The following is a 24,782-nucleotide window of genomic DNA, read 5'->3' as shown; positions in this document are numbered from 1 at the left end:
TTCGACGTTAGAGGGCGGCACCAATCGGAAAGATTCTATAACTTGCAAGCGGCGCTGTAGTTCGAGCGTTTGACAGCGAAAACTGCACTTGACGGTCGACGGTCGGGAGTTGAGTGAGTTGAGTTATCAGAAAAAGGGTTTTGTCACATCTCGTGCGTGCTGAGTGCTTCGAAGAAATATCTATGCTATCGCTAGCAGCAGCCCCGATGCATCGTGCTAGGTATGTATCGTAATCTAAAAATCGCTGACAAATTTATGCGCAACGACCTCGCGATCTCACCCGTCGGTCTCGACGCTCTGGCGATCATATGCAAAGCCTTTTGTTCGCTTGTATAATAAATAAATGACGTATCTGGCTTTTGAACTTGCTGCAACGCGAGTTCCGACTTGTTCATTATCACATCGCGTTGTTTGCAATGTACATCTCGAAAACGATCGCCAGCATTGAGGAAACGGCCGTCTATCGATTGAACCGTGTCTGTGTCTATTTACGTGAATGAAACAAAAAAAAGTTTCGACTACGCGAGTAACAGGCCGACGACAATTGCTCCATCAGCTTCTGGTACGTTTATCATTCCATTGTCTGCATTTTGAAGTTTATCGCAGATTTGAATAGTTTAGTGACTCAGTGTGCAGTAGTAAATTGCCTATTTATGTGTTTGCAATGATTACAATGTTTTGTAAGCACAAGTTAATGATGTGCGTATGTTCAGTACATTGTTGCAAACTTCAAGAGCTCTTGTTGCATTTGTTTTTTCTTTGTTTACATAGTTGAAGAACGTTTATGGTTCAATTAGTTATCAATTAGAGTAGGCTGCATTTGGTGTACGTGAAAAGGCGACCCGATGTTTTGAAAATAATACCGACCTGCCTGGTGATTATTTACATAAAAGCGGCAACACTGGTCGGGGCCGTTCAGCTTGTTCAGCTAACATCTGTATCAGGCGAGTGCATAGGTTCCCCCTTCACGGTGAACCTCCAGCGGGTGGGTGTGTTAGTGTGTGCGTGCGAGTGTGCAGCTGGTGGAAGCGAGCGTTGCAGCGCGAGTGACTTTCGTTCGTAGCAAGCTCAGCAAGGCAGCCAGTCGGGCTGGTTCAGCTTTTGCTTTCATCTGTGCGCGACTGGCCGTGCTGTGTGCTCGCCAGCAGCACCGCATTGCATTCTGAATTCGCCGCTCCGCAGTCATTCGATGCGTGTTGCGCTATCCTTGTGCATAACGCTGTTCTCCGAACGGTTCCTATCTATTTCGCCCAGCAAAACACTGAAAATAAATCCATATTATTAGAAGAAAAGTTGCAGGCCCGTATGGGCTGATTCGGTGTTCATGTAACGCCCGTAAAATCAGCATTTGCAAAGAAACCGATCCCCTTGCGAGGCGAAAATAAAAATGAAATAACCTCAAGGTAAATGCGTTTGTATGTATGCGAGCAATGTTGCGACTGTATGTGCACTTGGTACACTATTAATAATGGTTGTTCCTTGTTATATTTTTATTTATTATCGCGACAGCGCGCTGGATGGATTATTCGGAACGTAATGAAATGCAAGCAACATTTTTCTCTAATCAGTTGGTGACCTCACGACTGTTATTAATGGCTTTTGTTAAAACATCTCTCACCTTACACTTGTGACATTTCTTTGTTTTTGTTTTCAGCCAGTGAACAATTGATTTGTTTGTGAAGATACGAGGGAATGTGTGTGGCTGCAGGGTGCTGTGAAGCGAGCGTCTATGGCAGATCCAGCTAGTGCCACCGCTGGTGCCAGCAGAAGCCGCCGCAAGCGTGCGCTGCCACCACAACGTGCACAAGCTAAACGCATTCGTACTCAATCACCTACGTCTAGTAAAGTAAGTAATAACCGTCTCCAAATTCTTCTTGCTAATTTTGGGATTGGTTTGCTTTTAGGTCAAGTCGCAAAATTTAGTAAGTGACACACAACCTACCAACAAAGACGTGAACGGCGTCTCGACACCACTCATAGCAAAAATTCGCACTAACAACAAGATACATCAAGCAAAGTTAGACGCGAATAAGGCTGGTGGCAGCGGTAACAACGCATCTCAGCCGGCAATTAACAACAAACGCACTAAAGGCGATACCAATCAGGACGCAGAAACAAAACTTGGTGGCAGTTCAAGAAAAAACCACTCCAGCAACTTGCCGTCAGAACTCCGACCGAGCACTAGTAATAAGATAAAGACATCCTCGCCCGACTTCCCGGAGGATTCGCCGTTGTCTCTCGACGACGAGCAACATCCAATCAAATCAAAGTCCAGCAAGGCTCGTAAGCTCGCATCCGTCAGCTTATCCGAAAGTCTTCTGAGCAGCAGCGCCGGCCCGTCGAACAACGACAGCTTCGCCAGTACACAGCACAAGTATCCGCTGCGAAGTCAGGGACGACTCTCTGATCCCGGCGTCGCACATCGACCAACCACACAGAGTAAATCCACAGCGCTGGGGACCACCAGTAGTCAGAACGCCAGCAGGGAAGTGCCCGAGCCCTCTCGCCTCACTCGAAGCGGAGCTGTGTTGAGGCGCAGCACTCGAAATAGCAAAGGTAATCATAATCTCTTTACTCAAATGTTTAGTGGTTATCTTATCGCCTAGATCATTATGTGATATCAGGATAGAATCAAGTATCATACATGCGCTAAATTCGTTTCTTATTGAATGAATGATAGCATGTTATATTTTTGGGGTTCTTTCAGGGCACAGCACAACAACGGGTTCCTGTGCTAGTTCCAGTGGTGGCCGAGGCTCCAGCAGCAGCCGAGCATCCCGCCAACATAAGGTGGGAGCCACGGCTCCTGCCCCCGTCCCAGCCACCCCAATGGCTTCCGATCAACTAGAGGTGCCGAACAGCTCATTGCAAGGTAAGGAATGTACTAGTATTTACATGATACATATGTTTCTATTTCTGTAGCTATACATAAATTACTTCTACAGTAATTACAACTTCTTGATTTTTTTAAAAATATTACTTTAATAACACCTAACTGGTCGCGATGATAAATAGGCATTTTGGTGCATTTATGGCATATATCACATGCGCGTTGATCTAGCACCTATTTAGTTATTCTTATTTATGTGTGCATCGAAATCTTATGCCATATACAGAATTAGAATTAGTTACCCTCTATATTCGTGCGAAAATGTATAAATTATTTGAATAAAATTAAAATTATTTTATGTGACATAAATAATAAGTAGGTGCATTCTTGCATTTTTTGGAAATCACATAAATATCTATGTAATACCGACGTCATTTCATTTTCGTTCGTGACACACTCATTCATTTATTATTATGCAAACAACAACACAACAAAAGCCAATCTCTAAAATTATCTGTCACACAGTTGAAATTTACATTTCACTTGCTCTTGTTTATACAAATCAATATTGAGTTTATTTTCAACACTTTTAATAGCTAAGCGATCATTTTTTTTTGATTGAGATGCATGTGAAATTCGCTGAATGAGAACTCACGGTTGTCTCGGTAAATTTTTTTCACGTGTTCACTTTCACTCACTCTTCGCACATTCGAAGCGCCATGGATTATCTTGACTATTATTACGATCTACTGCAATATTACGAAATGACCGGTGTGACCCAACGTAAGATTTATGTTTGCTTTATTTATTTATTTGATTTGTAAAATTATTTCATCATGACATTTTATAATTGACTTATAAAAATGTCACTTTAGACAAAGCAGTTCTACTTAAATTCACAGTTTCAGAGGAGCCACCTTCACCCCAGGAAGCAACACAAGCGATGGCCAGTGGCGGGGGACCATCGGGCCCCGGTCCAGACTCAGAGAGTGATGACAGCGAAGTTGGTCGCTTACAGGCGCTCCTGGAAGCGCGCGGTTTGCCACCCCAGTTGTTCGGTGCGCTGGCTCCCCGGATGCAGCAGATGTTGCATAGGAGTATGGGTGCTAGTAGCTGTGAGTTATTTTTCTTCTTAATTATATCCTCCAAAAAAGTGATTAGGTTGGTGGAAATAATTAAAGCTATGTATTTATATATTTTATTCGTATCAGCGGTAGCCAAAGCTACACAACTTCTTCAGGGCTTACAAGCAACTGGGGATGAAGGACAACAACTGCAGGCTGTCATCGAAATGTGCCAGATGCTTGTGATGGGGAACGAAGATACACTAACTGGTTTTCCTGTCAAGCAAGTTGTACCGGCTTTAATTACACTTCTTCGTATGGAACACAATTTTGATATTGTATGTATTTTGTTTATAAATTTTAAAGATTGGATGGTAATTGTATTTCTTTAGATGAATCATGCTTGTCGCGCGTTGACTTACATGATGGAAGCTCTTCCGCGATCTTCAGCTGTAGTGGTGGACGCGGTTCCCGTTTTTCTCGAAAAACTTCAAGTGATACAATGTATGGATGTTGCTGAACAATCATTAACTGCTTTGGATATGTTATCTCACAGGCACTCGAAAGCCATTTTACAAGCTGTAAGTCTTTTTGGAATTATTTGCATTGAGGGTGGTATGAGTGTAACTCTTTTTCCAGAGAGGTGTGACTGCTTGTTTGATGTACTTAGACTTCTTTTCAATCAATGCTCAACGCAATGCTTTATCGGTGACCGCAAACTGTTGCCTAAACATGACCAGCGACGAGTTTCAATACGTCGCCGAGTCTCTGCCACTTTTGGCGAATCGACTGACCCAACAGGATAAAAAGAGTGTTGAATGCGTGTGCTCTGCCTTTTCAAGACTGGTAGACAGCTTTCAATTGGAACCCGCCCGCTTACAAGAAATAGCTAGCACTGAATTGTTGACCAACCTACAACAGCTGTTGGTTGTCACTCCGCCAGTAATCAGCACTGGCACGTTTATCACGGTATTGCGAACGCTGTGCGTCATGTGCGCTAACTGTCCAGATCTAGCGTTAACTCTGCTAAAACAGAACATCGCAGAGACGCTTTTATATTTACTCACTGGATCCGCTGAAGTAAGCCAGGAAGAAGTTGAACTTGTCGCTCGGCAACCTCAAGAATTGTATGAGATTACCGCTCTCATTGGAGAACTGATGCCGAAGCTTCCAACTGATGGAATGTTTGTTGTCGACACTTTGTTAGAACGGCCTGTAAATATCAGCAAGGATCAGCCAACCTGGCAGTGGCGGGACGACCGTGGTTTGTGGCATGCCTACGGTGCCGTGGACAGCAGAATGATCGAGGCGGCGCATACAAACGGTGACGATGAAGTCAGCTTGAATACGCTGGGCCGTACGTACACTATTGATTTTCATTCGATGCAGCAGATCAACGAAGACACGGGAACTTCACGTCCGGTACAAAGGAGATACGCGCCTTCCAACAACCAAGCCTCGCCGGCCGCTGATCCTGCACCGCCCGGTAGCCGACCAACTTCTGCAAATCGAGATGCCCGTGTGGCATGTCTTCGCGAAGAACGTGGCTTGGCGGCATCTTTTATTAGATCCTTATTTTCAGTCCTTTACGAGGTCTACTCATCTAGCGCTGGACCTACTGTGCGTTGTAAATGCCTAAAAGCTCTGCTGCGAATGGTCTACTACGCTAGTCCTGAGCTACTCAAGGAGGTATTGAAGAACCAAGTGGTTAGCAGTCACATTGCTGGAATGATGGCGTCAAGCGACTTACGCATTGTCGTCGGTGCGTTACAAATGGCGGAGATTCTGATGTCGAAGCTTCCCGATGTATTTGGCATTCACTTTCGACGCGAGGGCGTCATGCATCAAATCAATCAACTGGCCGATCCAGAAGTTCCGCTTGGCGTCAGCCCGCCGAAGTCTGCGAATTCTAGTACTACGTCCTGCATTCACGACTCGCAGGCCGGCCCCTCGCAAACTCCCAACAGCAGTAAATTGGATATGACACCAAACGGCACTTCGGTTCCATCACCAACAGACGGCACGCCTAATTCAGTCAGTTTGTCGCCTGTATCCTCCGAAACTGTTGTTGCCCAACAAACAGGTCAACAACCGCAATCGGTAGTTCCCAAGCCGTCTAGGTCGGGCACTAGCTTGGAGCCAGACACAAAGTCACAGAGTCCTTCGCATGTACGTATCGGTGATGTACTGAAACGAAAACGCGCGGGTAAACGAAGTAGCGGTGGCAGGTCATCGAAGTCTCGACATGAAGATTTACCTTTATCGCCGTCATTGATGCACGATTTGTTCAATAAGGCGACTTCTTTGGGCACAAATACGTCAACTTCTAGTAATTCAACAAGCAACAGGTATAGTTTTATTTAAATTTGTTTTCTACTGAATATTAAAATATTTGTCTCATTATAGGCCTAGATTTTCGGGAAATTCAAAAACGACGAGTTTCTTGCAGAGTTTAAATCCTGCGCGTTGGGGTCGAAATATGAATTCGTCTTCCAATGACAGAAACTATAGTAAAGAGATCGGTAATTGCTTAAATAAATCTTCCTCTAATTCTAATTTGACAGCAGGTAACAAGGAGAAAACTAGGCAGTGGGTTAGAGATCAGGTAAATTTAGCCCTTCATTATGTGATCTGCACTTTATTGACACAATCTTTAATTTGCAGGCGACAAAGTTTATCGATATATATTCATCAAATGAAATATCAGGGTCGCAGCATCCGGCAATGAATGTGCTTTCGAGATTAACCGACTGTATTCAAAGATTACCTACGAGCGAGTGCGGTGAAGCCTTGCAGGAGTTGCGAGAAATTCTTATCGAGTCCGATATCTCCCCGTTCGAAGTGAATCACTCCGGTTTAATCAAAGCTCTATTATCATATCTTGCATCCAATACCGGTAAGTAATTTAATGTTACAAATTCGTTGGTATTTATTTCGGGGTTATGATTTAGGTCCTATCGAAAGAGATCAAAGGCTACGCATCTTTCTTCACGTGTTTGCCAACTGCCCACTTCAAATGAACGTTACCGTACTAGATGATGAAATAAACTCTACCTGGATGAGCGCATTGGTGGCTAAACTGAGTGGTTGCGTATCACAGTTGGAACAATTTCCTGTTAAAGTTCACGATCTACCAGCAAGCAGTGGTGCAGGACGCGGCGGGACGAGTGCTTTAAAATTTTTCAACACGCATCAACTTAAAGTAAGTTTTTCTTTTCCTTCCGAATAAACTAATTCATTATATCGTGCGTTTTGTTTGTAGTGTAATCTACAACGGCACCCTGACTGCACAAACTTGAAGCAATGGAAGGGCGGCACAGTGAAGATTGACCCCTTGGCGTTAGTGCAAGCAATAGAACGATACTTGGTGGTGCGTGGTTACGGCCGTGTCAGAGACAAAGATAGCGCCGACAGCGACGATGCGGATACAGATGATGACATTGAAGAAACTTTGGCGACTGTCGTTATTTCTGCGTCGGGCTCCAAACACAAGTTGCAGTTTCTTATTGGAAACACAGTGCTACCATACAACATGACAGTGTATCAAGCGGTGCGACAGTTTTCTAACAACGGGAACGATCAAAGTGAAACAGACACTGACAACGAGACGCCGTTGGGACATGCTGGAGTGTGGATTCAAACTCACACGATTTACTATAGACCATTGAAAGAGGAACCCAATGTTTCACAGAAGTCTAGTACGAGTAGTTCGGCTTCAAGTCGAAAAGGCAAAGGATCCAGCAGCAAGAATGCTCTCAGACGCAAGGGAGATGAACTTTGGAATGAAGGTTTAACTCCAGCTATCTTGTCGCCTTTGACGCCGTTTTTGGTCACACAGCTACCAGAAACAGTGACGATACAAGATGCTTCCTTGGAGGTGCTCTGCTTGATGCGCATTTTAAACGCATTGAATCAGCATTGGACGACGTTATACCCGGCAATAGAGTACAGGCCTATCACGAACCCTTCGGAGTTCTTAAACAGTAAAATTGCGGCTAAAGCATCTCGCCAATTGCAAGATCCTCTAGTTATTATGACCGGTAATTTACCCAACTGGCTGCAGCAGATTGCATCCGTCTGCCCGTTTCTATTTCCATTCGAAACACGCCAACTACTATTCTACGCAACGTCTTTTGATCGCGACCGTGCGCTTCAGAAACTTCTCGATATGACGCCTGAATTAAGCAGCACTGACTCACAGGAGCGCGTCACACCACGCTTGGACCGTCGAAAACGCACAATTTCCAGAGACGATATTCTGAAACAAGCTGAGCAGGTAATGCAAGACCTGGCCACATCAAAAGCGTTACTCGAAGTGCAATATGAGAACGAGGTGGGCACCGGCTTGGGTCCAACCTTGGAGTTTTACACGCTCGTCTCGAAAGAACTACAACGTGTCGACTTGGAATTATGGCACGCGCCTGATAACCAAGGTGATTATGTGCATAATGCAGTAGGGCTATTTTCGTCCCCCTTACCAAGAAATGCCAAGGTTAGCCAGGTGACAAAGGTGAAGACGAAGTTTAGATTTTTAGGAAAATTGATGGCTAAAGCAGTAATGGATTCGAGAATGGTAAGTGAATAAAATAAAAAAATCAATTCTTTGGTGATTCTATTCCTGTGCTTTTTGTGTTATAGTTGGATTTGCCATTTTCTTTAACTTTCTATAAGTGGATTTTGGGAGGAGAACATTCTCTGGGTCTTGCTGATCTTGCAGAAGTCGCCCCAGACATTCATAAGACTATTAAAAAGATGCAACATTTGGTAAGACAACGGGACGCCATCCTTGCGAATTCTGATTTAAGTGTAGCTACTCAAAACGAAGAGGTAAGTTGCAATGAAACATTTACAAGAAAATACTGTAAAACATAACTTTTTTTATTAAATAGATCGAGAAATTGGAGTTTGATGGTTGTACCATATCAGATTTAGGCATCGACTTTGTATTGCCAGGTACCAACATCGAGTTGATTCGCAACGGTCGTGTCACTAGCGTCACTATCAGAAATCTACATCAGTACATCAATCTAGTTCTGCACTGGTTCTTAGTTGAAGGAGTCAGCAGGCAAATGGAATCATTCCGTGAAGGTTTTGAATCAGTGTTCCCCGTGCAGAATCTGCGAATGTTCCAACCCGAGGAACTGGAGGCCGTCTTTTGTGGCAGTCCAAGGGATTCTATAAGCGGGTGGGATGTGAAAACGTTGATGGAATGTTGCCGCCCTGATCACGGTTATACGGCTGACTCCCGTGCAGTTCGTTTCTTATTCGAAGTGCTCAGCTTGTACAACAGAGAGGAGCAGAGACTTTTTGTACAATTTTTGACTGGAAGTCCAAGATTACCTGTTGGAGGTAAATTAACCGCATTGAAGTGTTTGTAGTATGTATTTATGTAATTCTTAAATTTTGTTCAGGGTTCAAATCTTTATCACCACCCTTGACAGTCGTGCGTCGTGACACCAACTTAAATCCTGACGACTTTTTACCATCTGTGATGACCTGCGTGAACTACCTCAAACTTCCAGACTATTCAAGCATTGAAGTCATGCGTGAGAAGCTTAGCATCGCTGCGTCGGAGGGACAACACTCGTTCCATCTCTCCTAAGTGCGAGAAAGAGAAGTGCACTACTGTACTTGTGTGTGAGAAAATAGACTATATTTCAACCTCATGCAGAAGATATTACGATATCAATTTAAAGGAAAGTGGTTTATTAAATTACACTATTAACAAACACGATATCATTGGGAGAAAATGGCCATCATTTCATTGACAAAAAAGAATGAATTTGTTGTAATTATTTAAGTTTTTTTTGTTCTCCGAATTGTACATACTTCTCTTAATTTTTATTTCGTTCTACGCGTTTCTTTTGTGAGATACCTGCAAGCCGAGTGCTGCTCTTAGATTTTGTTATGTCAGGTGTACCGCGACCGTGAATTTCATTTAGGTTTTTGTGCGTTTAAACGATTAAGTGAGCAACAAAGTGAGCAGATGTGCCGGTCTCCACTACAAAGATAGCTTAAGCAAAGACTATCAGGACTATCTGCTCGTTTCGATTTTCAGAAGCGTCATTTATGATTTATTTAAGTATGTGAATATTTGTAAGACTTCGTAATAACATGATTTTAACGTTTAATTTGTTAATTTCAAGTTGTGTGCACCTGCGAACACTGGGCTAGACTGAAACACCTATTGCTGTTTCTTGAAATAGCAAGGAGCCAATGATGCATATTTAAGAGAAAAAGTAAATTTACTGCTGCAAACCAGCATTTATTAACTACTGTAATCATAAAGTGCAACTATAATGTTTCAATAAATTTCTATACAAAATTTAAAATTCCTTAAATTTCTTAACTGTGATACTGGGTGTTTTAGGAGGAGAATAGAGAGTTGTAAATGGGGACATTTAATTAAGATATGTCTAGAAGAAACCGGAATTATTTTAATTGTTTGATAAATACGATTTTTTGAGAAGTCTTGAAGAAACAAGTATTGACAGATAATAATTTTTTTATGGAAAGTTGACGCACTACCCTTCTAATTTGCTGTAACGATTTTCACTTTGGGACGATAATTCGTGTTTTGTGCGTTTCTTTTTAGAAGTTGATAAATGTATTATAGCTTTGTTGATTAATCATCTTCCGATTAGTACATTTCGTACTGGTGCTGTTTTTGGTTCTCGTCCTACAAAAGTAATAAAACAGCGATGACTTTATATAGACGAAAATATTCGCACCCACTATATTATTGGCGCTCATCGTAAGATCTCATTTTTATTTTCCTAGATTTGGCTCCGCATTTTTTCCCCTACAAAACAAATATTTATTGCTGCAATATTATTAAAACCGGAACTAAATTCACCTGGACAAAAACTTAACGTGACTTTCCATTTATTTCCTCAATACTCCCTTTCAAGTACATAAACTTCATGTCGTGTTTCCCATCGTATTCGATAGCCAGATTAAGTTGTTCGTCCTCGATGCAAGAGATTTTCTTTTTCCTTTTCTTCTTTTAGCAACTGCTAGCGCACTTTTCTAAGCTTCATAAGCTCAATTAGTTGCTAATTGTGTCGCAGACATGCTTCCTCTCTATCGTTTTCTATGTCGTGTAAAGTGAGTAAATCTTCAGTACACATGTTGTTTCCCATGTACACCGCAAATTCTGCACGCCTTGCGTCGGAACATCTTGCTTTATTCTATAACACGTTTATCTCACAACGAAGTTTTAATATGAATTTCTGGAAATAAGAAAATATTCTAATATTTTGATTCATAAATCAAAATTTCAACTCACAAAGATTTGTTTTGCGCAGGGATTCACACCGCGTAACTTCTGCACTGAATGCATTTAAACGTTTACAATATTCCTCACGCGAGTCTTAATAAAATCATTGCAACATTTTATATCTTCTTCCAGTACTTTCCAAAGATTCTCGGGAGTGTCGCAATTTATTCATCTCTTGCTCAATATTCGAGCGCATCTGCATCAACTCACAAAGAAATTGTTTAACTCGCTGCATATTGTCATCAGTAGCTTAAACAGAAAAGATTGTTACCAGAAATAACATCCCGTTCAAAATCAAGTATCAGCACATACTCAATTTCTGCGGTAAGAGCCACAATTGGACGTCTCGGATTTTCTGAATGCGTTGCTGCTTGTCCACTTCAAATTCTTGTAATGTTAATTGGTACAAGTTCATCCCTGGCACGAAGAGGCGATATTTTTTTATTAAAAATTGTTTCCGGCCCAAGGCTTTGCTGATTTCATTGCCCAAGCCTATCTAATATTTCAAAATTCTTAAATATTACTTTATCTAGAATTTCTTACTGAACACTTGCCCTACACTATGATGATAAAAATTGGTCCTGTACCTAGTAGCATAAAAATTGTTACGGCTATACCGCACAGAACCTGAAAGACGCATATGAATGCAGGTAGTACATAAAAACAATGAAATTATATTTATTTATATATTTTCTCAAACATATGCCGACCGTAGACAAACTTAAATTAGCAGCAGCTTCAAAGAACCTAGAATCTGAAATTTTGGATGGTATGCAGTTTCGTTGGCCCGGTTCTAAACGTTGACATCAGTTACGTCAGCAACAAAAACGGCATACGAGCAAGGTAAAAATATGTGAGAAGTTACAAGCAATTAAAAATTTTAATGTTCAACATTTGGGTGATACTAGATAACAACAATGCTAACTAGTGACCTATAATGTCAATATTTCTCTAGGCCTCAATTTTGACTGCAATTATGAATAAATCTCATATCACAGCTTCGAATGGGCCAAACGAAAAGGTTGTAACATGTACTAAACGCAATTTATGTATGTTTTTTATTATTAATTTATAGCTCAACATCTTAGTGCGACTTGGCAGCCAACCTCTTATCTCGTTCCTCAGCGATGGTGAGTTTGATACCCTTGCCGCGCGGCAGCGACACGAATGCCTTCGTACCCTTACCAATGATGAACACATTGTTCAATCTGAAAAAAAAATAATTGTGAAAAAATGCGCAAGTTAACTGATATTTAATAGTGTTCAATGCTTGGGTAATACTGCTTAGATATTATTTTGATCTATCAGTGACCAGTGCATCGATTTATTATGGGCCACAGATTTGAATGCAAATGATCTGATTGTTGAATCAATTCACACCTTCGAAGGGCCAAAATTTGTAACTAGTTCAAAAATAAATTTACCTGGTAGCAAAAGTATGTCCTTGAGCATCCTTAATATGCACAATATCGAAGGAACCAGGATGACGTTCCCTGTTGACGACAGTACCAACACGCCCCAAATTACGGCCTCCGGTGATCATGCACAAGTTTCCGGCGTCAAACTTGATAAAGTCTAAGATCTTGGAGGTGGCGATTTCCAGCTGGATGGTATCGTTTACTTTCACATTGGGATCAGGATAGCGAATAGTGCGTCCATCATGAGTGGTGATGAATGGAATGCCCTTAGGACCAGTTTGTACCCTCCTGACTTTGCACAGCTTGTACTAGAAAGAAAGCACATTACAGTAAACTTGAATAAATATTTTGAATATTTTGCCTAAGTGAAAATGTATTACACCTTAAGTACTAGTCTAATAATAATATGTATTAGCTAGGGACTGGGTTGTAACCTTACTATCGGCCGCATTAAAATTATACTCTAGCTTGCGTAAGTTTCACTAGCCAAAGCCTCGATTTGGCCATGACTAAACTGTGAATTGAGATATTTTCACTTACTTTAGCTTCCTCAGCAGTAATACGATGGATGGTGAAACGGCCTTTAACGTCATAGATCAGACGGAAGAACTCACCAGTCTTTTCAATAGTGATAACATCTAAAAACAATATTTATAGTTAATATATATGCCATGCAAGTTTCTTAAAAAATATTTATAAGTGGTCGTTTTATATTCAATTTATTGCTCAGAAGATCACGCAATTTTAGGCGAGATATTTTGATGTTGCAAATATAACAATTTACTTTATACTGATCATTCATAGTTCATCTGAATTAGTTGGCTTAAGGCAAATGTGGCAGTATGCATGTCTTACACATTTTAAGTGCTAGTCTAATAATCAAAAATATTAGCTAGGGACTGGATGGTAACTTGCTATAGGCTTCAAATTTAATAAACTCCAGCTAACAAACACTATTAACTGCAGCCTCGATAAAGCCCCTAAATTTAAGATGTCCAGAAAACAATACTCACCCATGAAACCAGCTGGGTAGTTGGGGTCAGTCCTAACCTTGCCATCAACCTTAATCAATCTCTGCATAACAATCTTAGTCACCTCTGAGTTGGTCAGAGCATACTTCAAGCGGTTACGCAGGAAAATCACCAACGGGAGAGACTCCCTCAGCTTATGTGGCCCAGTGGATGGACGAGGTGCAAACACACCTCCCAACTTGTCCAACATCCATGCCTTGGGCGCATTTAAACGCTTCAAATGTTTTTTCGGGCCTCGAGCCTAAAACACAAAAAAATATTTAACACGATATAATACACATGAGCACTGCATTATTAGAATAAACATGATGTATTTCACAGGTTATATTTTGGTCGGTGAAGGTATTTTAAACCACATCTAACTTATATCACAAAAATATGCACTCCTTCTTATTTCGGGCAATGAGAATAACGATTATTAATTTACACGATAGATATTGAACGCATAGTCGCGCGGATGATTAAAGAATTGAAGAGAATTTGGACGTGCAACTCACCATCTTGAAATTTGAGCGAGAAGAGAGAAAACCTCCGCCAGTGAGCTAGCACGAAATGTTTCCGGTCCCTACATTACCGGCAATAGTGTAAACAACAGTGTTGCCAACTTACGGCAACCCGCCATGCGCAAGGTTTGAAAAGATTTAAATGCACTTAACTTTTTTTATTGTTTTATTTCGATTTTACGTTGATAATTTAAATTATGCTGTGATTTATTCTATTTGACTATATATAATTAGGTCTTGATAAGACCTGACAGTACAATTTACTTTGGTTATCAGAGATATAATCGTTAAAATTATAAGTTTCATCAAATATTGCGAGGAATTTAATGGAATCTTGGTGGAGACATTACGCTAGAAGCAATAATTATTGCTTTAGATGAGTCTCTACCTATAGTATTCTCAGACACGGTCATTGTGTCAAGCTGTTGAGACTCCACATTTATTTCATTTCTGATGCTTTGCTTTATATCAAGTGGAAAATTATTATTACTGCACATATTAGTGCTGGATGGAATACTTTTTTTACTTGTTCCTCTCTTACAATCCGTTTCAGTTGCCGAGGTGATATGATTTGCCACAAGCGGATCCGACTTGCTTTCAAAACTTCGAATATCTTTGTCATTGCTTGCTTTCATATCTGCCATGCTTATTGTAGGCATGAATGAATCATAGCGCATTGATGGTTTACTTTCTTTGACATTTACCATAGATTTTTGTACTATTGAATTCATCACCTCGTCAATCTCCACCATGTGCGTTAAAGGAAACCATCGAATAAATCGTGGTTGAATTTTATTACTTTCGATATACAAACTTCTGTCCATCGCTTCTTTTAACTCAAGTGGAATATAATCGTAACTTGTTTCCTTCTGTGTGTTAAATTCTTCGACGATTTTACCAGTTAATGGAATTTCGCTTATCGGTACTGCTTTAGTAGTGACATTATCATAATGAATACAAGATGGGTGGGTATGTAGGAACTTCATGGAATTGTCGACGTCATTTATCAGCATGCGTCGAAAAGATTGAAGTTCGTTAACGGGCATTCGGAAATCAAATTCAGCGCTATTAACAATATTACTGAGCGCTGAAAAATGTGTTGGTTGTAATGTAATGTTTGTTTCTTCTCTTAAGGAATTATGTACACGTAGATCGCATGCTATATTTTTTTCATTTTGCCGTCGAAATCTAAATTCGGGTTTGAACTTTGATGGAAAAACTGCTGTATAATCTTTCAATCCAAGATCATTCTGAAATAGAATGTAACATCGTAAAATATAGTGAAATTCGCAAAAAATAAACTACCTAACTTCTATTGATTCAATCCAATCATCAAGTTTTTTACGTCCTTTCTCTTCCTGGTTGATGCAATCGACCACAAACGACCAATATTTATTAACATCTTTTACGAGTTTTAATGTTTTGTTGTCTAAATGTTTAAATATTTTCATTGTAATCCATATGGGTAACAATTGTAGCTAAGATTATATTATATGGTAATCTGATATTTTCAAACAAACATAAATAAATTCAAACTTACCATATCCATTTCCGATTTAGGTTTTTTCGTATCAGCTGTTTCACTTTTTTGAATTTTCTTGCCTTTTCCTTCTTTAAGGGTAGTGTCTTTCTTATTTTTACTTTTATCTGTTCTAGTTTTGCCATTTTCGCCTTGTTTCGCATTCTCTTCTTTAAATTTTGGGTCAGATGCACACCCATATATAGAAAACTCAACGTTTTTACGATATTTGGTAATCATTTCGTCCCATTCTTTTCTTTTCTTGTAAATCAATTGTACATCGGGATCGCTATCATCCAATTCTTCATTATAAGCATAATATCGTGCTGAAGGTTGAAGTTGGAATGAAAAATGTGTTGATAGTCTTGAGTGTCGAAAATAATTTCCTTCTTTTTCGTAAAACTTTTTCACACGAATTATTACTTTTCGGATTACACTATTTCCACAAATTGATAAATATGCTACAATAAAGATAAAATAATTCATGCACTCTATCGATCGTTAAATAATATTTACATAAAAATATTGCCAATTTTAGATCAATGTTATGCAAATATTTAAACCAGTACAAAGATGATTCAAAACATGCATCAAGTTCGTCGGGATCAATTGAACGATCGTTATCTTTAAATTGTGCATCGTTAATATTATCCGAGTAATCCCTGTTAAACAATTATAAGATGAATTATGAAAATGTTTCTGGTTTAAACTTCTTACATTGTTTTTAAATAGTTATACAGCTTCCCCAAAAAGTGTTTCTCTAAGATATTAAATATCATTCGTATAAACTTGTGTCTCTCTATTATGACGAACAGTTCATATAGGAATGCGACTTTTTTCGTTGACGATGCACATAATAAAACTCGCTGAGTCGTTGCATACGTGCAAAACGTATAATGATTTTCCAGATCAGCAGGGTCCACATTCGCTTAAAAAATGAATTCATTACTTGAATGTTGAAATTTTATACGTTCCTACGCACCTTCTTCGTCTAGTTCATTTGGTATTAATGTACCATATATATTTCGCGACGGGATCATCTTTTTATATAATCAATTTTAAAATAGTGGTAAATATATTAAAAAGGAAAATTGGAGAAAACATTCGTAGAATATGTCAAACTGACTTATTGACAAGTATTTTGAGCAATTATACAGATTGTTTCGTTCTAAAATTAACTAACGGCTACTTAGACTATTTTAAGTTTGGTTATGTGCAAATATATGAAACTTATGAAAATTGTTTTGCATATTGTGAATTATGCAAGTTATAAATTATATATTTAATATCTTAGCAAAGTTAATTCAATATGTTTACAACATATAAGGTGTATTAAAAGTTGCATAAGATGAACGCGTATTGAAGTTATTTCTAAAAACTCAAATAGACAGATACTTTTTTTAAGAGTAGGTACTTACCGTGTAACATTGATGAATGCATCTGAAATTCAAGTATTTATGAAAAAGTAATGAATATGAGCTATAGAACTAAAGATAGTAGCAATTAGGGTCGTCTTAACTCAACACAAGATTACAATGATTCATTATAGTATAGAAATATGTATGTTTTACGTTAAAAATTAGTTTTGTAAAGTATTTAGAGTAGAAAAGCACGTAAGAGCGTAAGAACTGGATGCGAGAAGAAGAGCAAAAACAATTCAAATCCGTACCACATGAAACATGTCAAATAATTTGAACGCTTACAACAAAAGTCCCGAAATTTTCTTTATTTTTATTGTCGCTTATCAATAACTGCACTATGTATGTTCTTCTACCTAGGACTAATAATATGAATCAACAACAATTATTTCTCTCCTAGCTGGTATGTGTTTATCGATGTACTCATAAGAATCATAAGAATCATAAGTAACACATTCGCTTAACTATGCTTAGGTAAGTTTCGGTACGTTCATTTGAAGTTTTATTTTCTTTTTTTGGTGAAGTATAATCGTATAACATTAATGTTATCATTGTGCGTTCAGTTAACAAGTAACATCGAAAAGAAACAGCAAGTTTATCTCTATCGTTTCGCATTTCTCTCATTCGTCAATCCTCACATTCAGAATGTTACAATGCAAATATCTGACTCTTTCTAACAAAAAAAAACTTAGAAGATAATAGCAACAAAAGAGGCGTTAATTAATGGTCGCGCGTCGAGAGCAAAATCAATGTAAAGGTACGACTTAAATTCCAACATGTAATTTCTCTATTATCAATTTATTTATTTCATCATCATTCATAATAATAAATACACAATATTAATATTTATAATTAATAACAAGTTCTTTGTTTCTTTTTTGTTTTTGGCAATTTATTCTTAATTTATCCTTATTAAGTTTTTTTTCTTCAATTTTATTCATTAAACCGTCATTTCATTTTATAATTTAATATTTATAAAGTTTATTTTCTTTCATGTTTCTTATTGAGTCAGATATTTGTATATTTATTTATTTTCTTCGTAAAATATGTCATTTGCAAACGTTGGACAAAACTGAAAGTATAGGCTGAAATCAATGAATGAATTTGGCAATTTGGCAATGATGATTTTCAGAATTCTTTGCTGCGCTTTGATACCCGAAAACGTAAATTGCAAACTTCGGTTGAACGCGCAAGGACGATGCAAGCAGAGAGATATACAGAGGTCACTTATAATATATATTTATATATGCACACAAAAGTCCTACGTTTATGTTCCTAAGGCAATTCTCAAATCAAGTGCATAAACGGTGGTTCGACTGTTGATGTAGTTGCGCATGATGTTATGTAACGCGTTTTCCTCGAGTTGTGTGTTTCGTCATCATCGAATAAGTCAATAATTATTAATATTACAATTAGAACGCTACAAAAAACGAATCGTCTTTATCTAAAAATATATACTTTCTATATATTTTTTGTATTGCGTATTAAGGCTTGGCCATTACGTTGCCCTTTTAATGTCGCGGCTCTTTCTCATCGTTTCGTGGGTTCTCCTCCTCGTAAACGCTGACATTTAACATCTAATTACAGACAAAATCGTAACGAAAACGCTCGAATCACACGTAGAGATAATAAATTCGCGCATGTGTGTGTTTTGTATAATTGTGTATGTGTGAATGTGTGTGGCGTGTGAATTCCCAATTCAAAGATTTGCCAGCGCGCGCCACCTGTATGCAATTCGCAATGAATCAACTAAAGAATTATAGGTTACGTCAGCTTGCATCGTACTTGTCAATCGCACCGCGCGGTGTGTCTCTTTCAGTTTTATGCGAATTCCTTGTTTTAATGAATATCCTTGCGTTATCATTATGTTTCATTTTTATCTTTATAGTTAATCTTATTTCCGGAGATCTCTCTAAAACGAACACAGCTAGTAACACTTTGACCACTAGCGAAACACTCGTGCGCTTGCGGACGAAACTACAGTTGAATCGTATAATTTCTCAATTATATATATACGAGTTTTTACTTTTCTTCCTCTGCTTCAATTTACAATAGATTTCTTCAGCTTTTGATTTCTGTACTAAAACATACGCACACAAACATTTTCGTTCCTCAAATTTCTCTTGTTCATTATCGTAAAACATGAAATCATGTGGACATGACGCATTTCATTTAATTGATTTTACTTAATCGTTGGTGATAAGGTTCTTACGTGTGTATACAGTTCTCTACGACGCGTTTAAACTCTACCTCGATTGTTACAAAACGAATTCGAAATGATATATATACCTAATCGAACAATGCCGATCAGAGTGCAACCCAAAAATGTGTGAGACGAAATTTTGTTCCCACTGTATTCAGAATACAGACTCAGATGAACTTGCATGGATTCCACTCACCCTGCTGTTGAAATCCATAGCAATGTTTGCTCAAAATGAAAGGTTGCAACACTGACGATGATTATTTTTAAGTGATTGTGAACTCAGAGTGTCAAAACGTGTCCCCAATTCGTTTCGAATAGTTTTATTTATTTTTTTCATCATTTTCCCTCAATTATAATATTTATAACTAAAAGCGAACGAATATACACAGTATATCATATTCGCCTTCATTTGGGTCATCCTTAACTCTTTGTAATTAATTGTTTCTTCGTCATTTTGAATAAGCCCTTAAATACATTTAATACATTTTTACCCTGATTATAAATTATTATTTAATAGTAAATACAAAATCGTTTTTTTTTTTCTTCATCGCATGTATCATGTATCTTGCGTGTACTTGTGTTGCCGTTAGTTGGTTTAGTATTTGCAATTCGCAACATTTAAAGTTATGGATACTCAATTAGTCATATGAATTAATATTATTTTCATTTTATTCAATTATTTATATTTCAATAGTTTCATAGAGCGACATAATTATATACTTTTTTGTTTTCATCTTCTTTATAGGTACGGCACTAAAACTAACTAACTTTTTCATCATCATTATTTCATTATTATTTATAATAATAACATTACAACAATTCCTACAAAACTTTATTTTATTTTTATCAATTTCATTAATTTTTAGATTTATTTATATACTTTTTTCTTCTGTTTGCTTTAATTCACAAATTCACAGTCACTTAAAACTAAGAACTAGCGTTCTTCACATAATTAACAATCAATCAGAGAGCTACTAGCTGCGTGTATAAATAGAATGTGAATCATATGAGAAATCCAATCGAAGAATGAAGGCTTCAAGCCATGGCCTGCGATCGTCGAATTCGGACACGAGTGCTTGGCATGAATAGGCACTAAATTGATCACAAAAATCATAGCCTCAAAAACCACCATATAAAAATATGATCAATGATATTTCTCGTATAATCAACGCTTACGAAAAACGTACATATCGTTTCGGCAGTGTGTTCAACAAGTTTGAGGAGTTCAAAATATTGTCCGAGAAAATCAATCGTATATTGCTTTGTGGACATTTGTTGGTTGTTATTTTTGTTATTGGTTTTAGTTTTACATCCATCATCGTCGAAACTGAAAGGTTTTGCATTGTGCGCTTGTGTTTTATTCCGTATCGAAATTTGAAAGTTGAAAGCATCGTGAAATCGTCAAACGAAACGTGCCATTTTCTGCGTTGTTCCGAATTCGGCTATCGCCGCGTGTCAACATTGTCAACAATAAACCAAGAGTCGTGTGCTGCGCAAAGAAAATGAGACTTTACATTATACGGATGATATATTTTCATTTTTGACTAGCACTCAATAATAGCATCTTGTCGAATTTCGAACAAATGCAAGTAATCTGTTTCGTTTTTCTTTTTTTACTAAAATATTGGCCTGTTGTTTGTTCGGTATTAGTTTTGGTGGTTGTTGTTGTTGTTTTTTTTTTGTTGATATGAAACAAGTTGTGCAAGTTGTGCTCGAAACGTTGATTAGTTCGTGTTTTGCGATCGATGGGAAACTCAACTCAAACGAAAATCCTTCTCGTGTGCGTGTGTCAGTGGTGTGTGAGTGGCTCGAAACGTATCATTCGGTCATCAGGCATAAAATTTGAGGTCGTGCGTTCATGCGAACACGTGTGTGCGCGCGTGTGGGAGCGCGCCTCTCCCGAATCGAGAGATCTCCCCCATTCGCACGTGGCACAGCATTTTTGGTGTTTGATGATAATGATGATCGAACAATGTTAGCGATAGATAAATTATTTACTTCGTTTCATTCTTCATAATATGCTGATCGTAAAATTTCTAAATGTGCGACTGTTTTTTTTACATTACAACTTCTCTCCGCTCGTTAATTACACCCTTAATTAATTATATATTTCATTTTAAAATATCACTAAGCACTCGTGAAATTTATACTGATGGCAGTCGGGAAATATATCTTCATATTTGTTTGTTTCTTCATGGTATTTTCTTCATCTTCATATTACATTAGTTTAATATTTACTTTAATCTCGATAGTTATTTCTCGTAGTAATATAATAGTAGTTCATAATATTTAGTTAGTTATTCGCAATTTGCATTCACTATACAATCGCATATGTATCTAGTCGTAATAATATTATATGCATATTTGTTAATCGCAAATGTCTGCAATGTGGTTGCTTCGTTTGCGTTGTGTGAGTGTGTGGTTTATTTATGCTGTCATTCGTTAATCGGTGCTGCAATTTTTATTCGAGTGAATCAACGAAAGTCTAACTATCGACTAAAAGTTGAATATTGATTCTTTTTTAGATCAGACGTCACATTTGATGTCATGTCGTTCGTGTATACCACCTAGTTTTTGTCTGGGCTGCTCGGCAATGTCGTCTTGTACTTGTTACATCCTCGCTTCCGCTCATTGTTTATAAATATTTATTCATAAATAACAGTTTGTACGAACGGTGTGTGCTTGTTTGTAAAAAATATTTCTTTCATTCAAAACTTGCAGAAATCATAAGTACATATTTGACGAATGGAAAACAACATTGGAATTGTGTTCTTAGCTTAAAAATAATGATCGTTAATAAAATTATCATATCATCAACATCAACAATTATAAGTATCATCTCAATAGTCTTCGTTTTTCTCTGCATCGTCATCATTATTATTTGTTTAATACTCATTTTGCAACAGCCACATTTGTTTTTGTAATCAATTGGATAAAATGCGAGTCAATTCATACCGAAAAATGAAAGCGATGAACGCTAAAACTAATTCGTTACGAAGTAATTTTACAAGTAACCGTTGCAACAACGTTTCGGTGCGTTCAAATTGTTTGTGTGTGTCTGTTTTAATATCTTATTTAATTCCATTGTTTATTCGATCGTTTAGTTCGCGAACGCGCGGTATTCAACTGACTCGTCACTCGCATTTGCAGTCCTAGACAAATTTTCTATGTGCACTTGAAGATATCTTTAGGTTTTTTGTATTTCTCTTATCGGTACGTGTTTTTTAAATACTTGTTTTGTTTCATTATCTTTATTTATTTATTAGTTTCTTTTTCTAAAAGAGTCCGAGCGTGTCGATTATGATCGATCAGTAACCAGTGGCCAGGCGCCTCCACATTTAATAACAACATCTTAAGCTATTATTATTAACTCTAACAGGCATTTTTATACGTTCTCATAATTTTTTCTCATAAATATACTTCTTTTACGAAATGAACGAACGAAACGTACGCATAAGTGAACGTAAAAATCTTGAGAGAACAACATTCTATTATAACACTTTTTTTCATTTTTATTTTAGATTTGTGACGTGCCGTCCGCTTTGAAATCGGAACCAACACACTTATTGTTATACTGAATGAACTACAATTGTGCCGCTTTGCTGTTTCGCCGCTGCCGCTGCTGCTGCTGCTGTTGAATTGTCGTCGGTTTGCTTCCTCGGCGAAAGCAACGATGTTCGATGATGCTGTTTTCGGGTTATCTTGTTTCTCTGCATTAGATTATTTGTATATCGACATTTAAACCTTTCGACTCGTTCGCATTAACGTGGGCTACGGTGGGTGGTGAGATTCTGCTCTGTGGGTGTGTGGTGTGTCTGCATGTGTGTTAGTTTGCTATAACTTGGTGTCCTTCTTTTCTAAGGCCATGTGACGTTGTAGTTTGTAGTCAATGTGCGAATTGTGTCTCGAGTTGTGTATCAATCGGTTTTGTTCGGCAGACAAAAGGCTTCTTCCCGTGCCGCGAGGCTCACTTCGACCAGCACTCGAATCGACGATAATCGACATCGTCGTTCACGCGTCTCCGCTGCGTTTTTAGTTAGTCATTACGTAGTAATAAGTGTATAATTATTATTTGTTCGTGTGTCGCGTTCTTTGGCTCGTTTTTGGCTTTGTTCAGTGTGAGAATACGTGTGGCACGATGTGTCGCGATGTAAGGATGTGTGGGTGAGTGAGTGTTAAACTGTTTTCTCTGAATATGTACCTATTATGTGTGTGTGTATGTGAGTGTATGGTGTACTTGGTGTCGCTCGAACGGAACACATATCGCCTAGCTCCCCTAATTCTATGACCACGGTTTCCTCCACTTGGTCTTTATCCGCGTCAGTAACAGCGATGTCCGCACACTGGTCGCGCACAGCATATTAACCAACAAGTGACGTACTATTAGGTTATAAACAGTATTTGTAATCGAAGTTAGAGAAATTATTTGTTGTGGTAGTATTTGTATTAGAATAATCCATGCGGTCCACAATGGTAGCACTTCGTTTAGAGTCCTGCTCGCCGACAACGTCTTCGCGGCGCCGGACGAGGCGCCCGCACCGCCGCCGCTGCCGCCGCCGCTCCAGCAGCTCGACGTGCTGTTGCCGAGGCCCGCTGAACAGTTGACCGGCGTCGCAGCGATGTCGGCAGGACCTTTCGGGCAGTTGATGCACAGCGACGATCCGAGCCCGTCTCGGCCGGCCGTGCCGCCGCAATTGGAATAATTATAACAACAGTCTTCATCTCCCACCGAGGACTTGAGCCTCTGATCTCCCGTCTCCGGGATGTTCGGATCTGAAAGCACGTCAGTTAATAAAATGCATCAAAATACCTACAGAACTATTTAAATACCAGCAAACAATTTCTGACCAAATTAAATGGTCAGTTATTCGACAACAATGACCGAGTAAACTTTATAATGTAGATACATACTATATTATTGATCACTTTTAACAGTGGTACTACTCCCGTTATAGATTGACGCCGCCTAAATTATTACCGTACAGTCGTCAAATTGAAGCCGCAAATTGTTTTAGACGCCGAACGTCAAATATCGGACCACGAATCAAATCTAACTAACTTTGAGCGTATCACTCCAAAACGGTGTTGGAAAGTCAGACGCTGTGCAAGGAATCGAGGTTTGATTTTATAATTGCATCAATACTTTTGACATCTTGACGTGGTATCGGCTCAAGTAAGAATGGACCAGTTACAAATAAATAAATACAAAGTGTTTGGCAATCAATTAAATATTATTGGTAAAACCCAAGGGTTAAATTAAAGCTTAATATCAAGTTAATACGATGATAGAAAGTGTTAGTTTTAAGGTTAATTAATTAAGTTCCATAGATTTCACCTCTCTGTTAATGTTTATCTATTGAAGGTGTATCGAATATTGGGGCTCCACCTTACCCCCAATATGGGCATAGGGTTATGTCTGTCACTTGGGCAGGCAAGGCAGCCGTCTTGCTTCCTACGGGACTATAATCGCTTCAAGAGCAATCAATAATTCAGACGCTCGTCGTTCACCGTCACGGA

At 38.5% G+C, this 24,782-nt stretch overlaps 4 protein-coding genes and 1 long non-coding RNA gene across 14 annotated transcripts in view; 1 reads left to right on the top strand and 4 right to left on the bottom strand.

The window, feature by feature from the left end:
- Window positions 1-67: 67 nt before the first annotated feature.
- On the top strand, window positions 68-10,226 carry LOC135791232 (E3 ubiquitin-protein ligase TRIP12-like). Of its 8 annotated transcripts, none has more exons than XM_065301565.1 (16): window positions 68-220; window positions 1,655-1,846; window positions 1,905-2,556; window positions 2,708-2,872; window positions 3,733-3,945; window positions 4,042-4,232; window positions 4,287-4,475; window positions 4,534-6,242; window positions 6,301-6,404; window positions 6,462-6,499; window positions 6,559-6,790; window positions 6,846-7,096; window positions 7,157-8,467; window positions 8,533-8,721; window positions 8,784-9,243; window positions 9,306-10,226. In XM_065301565.1, the coding sequence occupies exons 2-16, from the start codon at window positions 1,730-1,732 to the stop codon at window positions 9,494-9,496; spliced, it is 6,012 nt and encodes a 2,003-aa protein (XP_065157637.1). In that variant the 5' UTR covers window positions 68-220; window positions 1,655-1,729; the 3' UTR covers window positions 9,497-10,226. The 8 variants fall into 8 exon arrangements, with proteins under 8 accessions (XP_065157637.1, XP_065157636.1, XP_065157635.1 ...); XM_065301564.1 differs by having other exon boundaries at window positions 6,459-6,499; XM_065301563.1 differs by having other exon boundaries at window positions 3,739-3,945; window positions 6,301-6,499.
- Window positions 10,135-11,459, bottom strand: LOC135791236 (uncharacterized). Its single transcript, XR_010547979.1, has 3 exons — window positions 11,183-11,459; window positions 10,751-11,126; window positions 10,135-10,696 (listed from the first exon to the last, which is right to left on the bottom strand). It is a non-coding gene; the product is annotated as an uncharacterized lncRNA (long non-coding RNA).
- A 758-nt stretch (window positions 11,460-12,217) lies between these two features.
- Window positions 12,218-14,221, bottom strand: LOC135791235 (small ribosomal subunit protein eS4). Its single transcript, XM_065301571.1, has 5 exons — window positions 14,120-14,221; window positions 13,605-13,863; window positions 13,132-13,229; window positions 12,598-12,899; window positions 12,218-12,381 (listed from the first exon to the last, which is right to left on the bottom strand). The coding sequence occupies exons 1-5, from the start codon at window positions 14,120-14,122 to the stop codon at window positions 12,258-12,260; spliced, it is 786 nt and encodes a 261-aa protein (XP_065157643.1). The 5' UTR covers window positions 14,123-14,221; the 3' UTR covers window positions 12,218-12,257.
- Window positions 14,222-14,300: 79 nt separating this feature from the next.
- On the bottom strand, window positions 14,301-16,816 carry LOC135791234 (uncharacterized). Of its 3 annotated transcripts, XM_065301570.1 has the most exons (7): window positions 16,627-16,813; window positions 16,362-16,572; window positions 16,161-16,306; window positions 15,666-16,105; window positions 15,436-15,603; window positions 15,271-15,375; window positions 15,088-15,212 (listed from the first exon to the last, which is right to left on the bottom strand). In XM_065301570.1, exons 1-7 carry the CDS (start codon window positions 16,682-16,684, stop codon window positions 15,132-15,134), a joined length of 1,209 nt encoding a protein of 402 aa, XP_065157642.1. In that variant the 5' UTR covers window positions 16,685-16,813; the 3' UTR covers window positions 15,088-15,131. The 3 variants fall into 3 exon arrangements, with proteins under 3 accessions (XP_065157640.1, XP_065157641.1, XP_065157642.1); XM_065301568.1 differs by having other exon boundaries at window positions 14,301-15,375; window positions 16,627-16,814; XM_065301569.1 differs by lacking the exon at window positions 15,436-15,603 and having other exon boundaries at window positions 14,301-15,375; window positions 16,627-16,816.
- A 1,025-nt stretch (window positions 16,817-17,841) lies between these two features.
- LOC135790665 (uncharacterized) overlaps window positions 17,842-24,782 on the bottom strand; it is a 30,305-nt gene continuing 23,364 nt past the window's right edge. Inside the window, exon 3 of the mRNA XM_065300941.1 lies at window positions 17,842-24,038. Coding sequence (XP_065157013.1) covers window positions 23,548-24,038 — 491 coding nt within the window. The 3' untranslated portion in view covers window positions 17,842-23,547. The remainder of the gene's footprint in view (window positions 24,039-24,782) is intronic.

This window comes from Atheta coriaria, unplaced genomic scaffold (assembly GCF_025399875.1).
Source record: "Atheta coriaria isolate IRGN ID8LTWV9N9 unplaced genomic scaffold, Caltech_Dcor_3.1 hic_scaffold_4_pilon, whole genome shotgun sequence".
In the NCBI taxonomy this organism is placed as follows: domain Eukaryota; kingdom Metazoa; phylum Arthropoda; class Insecta; order Coleoptera; family Staphylinidae; genus Dalotia; species Dalotia coriaria.
The sequence above is the reverse complement of the archived record's forward strand: the minus strand, read 5'-3'. Positions and strand labels throughout refer to the sequence as shown.

What these genes read in the sequence shown, in the direction of transcription:
- LOC135791232 (XM_065301560.1), top strand. Translation starts at nt 1,730, where the DNA reads ATGGCAGATCCAGCTAGTGCCACCGCTGGTGCCAGCAGAAGCCGCCGC. An exon ending in GAGTATGGGTGCTAGTAGCT is followed by an intron (nt 3,946 to 4,041) that starts GTGAGTTATTTT and finishes TATTCGTATCAG; the next exon opens with CGGTAGCCAAAGCTACACAA. An exon ending in ATATCTTGCATCCAATACCG is followed by an intron (nt 6,791 to 6,845) that starts GTAAGTAATTTA and finishes GTTATGATTTAG; the next exon opens with GTCCTATCGAAAGAGATCAA.
- LOC135791235 (XM_065301571.1), bottom strand. An exon ending in TTACTGCTGAGGAAGCTAAA is followed by an intron (nt 12,900 to 13,131) that starts GTAAGTGAAAAT and finishes CTTTCTTTCTAG; the next exon opens with TACAAGCTGTGCAAAGTCAG. An exon ending in GGACATACTTTTGCTACCAG is followed by an intron (nt 12,382 to 12,597) that starts GTAAATTTATTT and finishes TTTTTTTTTCAG; the next exon opens with ATTGAACAATGTGTTCATCA.
- LOC135791234 (XM_065301568.1), bottom strand. Translation starts at nt 16,684, where the DNA reads ATGATCCCGTCGCGAAATATATATGGTACATTAATACCAAATGAACTA. An exon ending in CTAAATCGGAAATGGATATG is followed by an intron (nt 15,604 to 15,665) that starts GTAAGTTTGAAT and finishes ATATAATCTTAG; the next exon opens with CTACAATTGTTACCCATATG. An exon ending in ATTGGATTGAATCAATAGAA is followed by an intron (nt 15,376 to 15,435) that starts GTTAGGTAGTTT and finishes ATTCTATTTCAG; the next exon opens with AATGATCTTGGATTGAAAGA.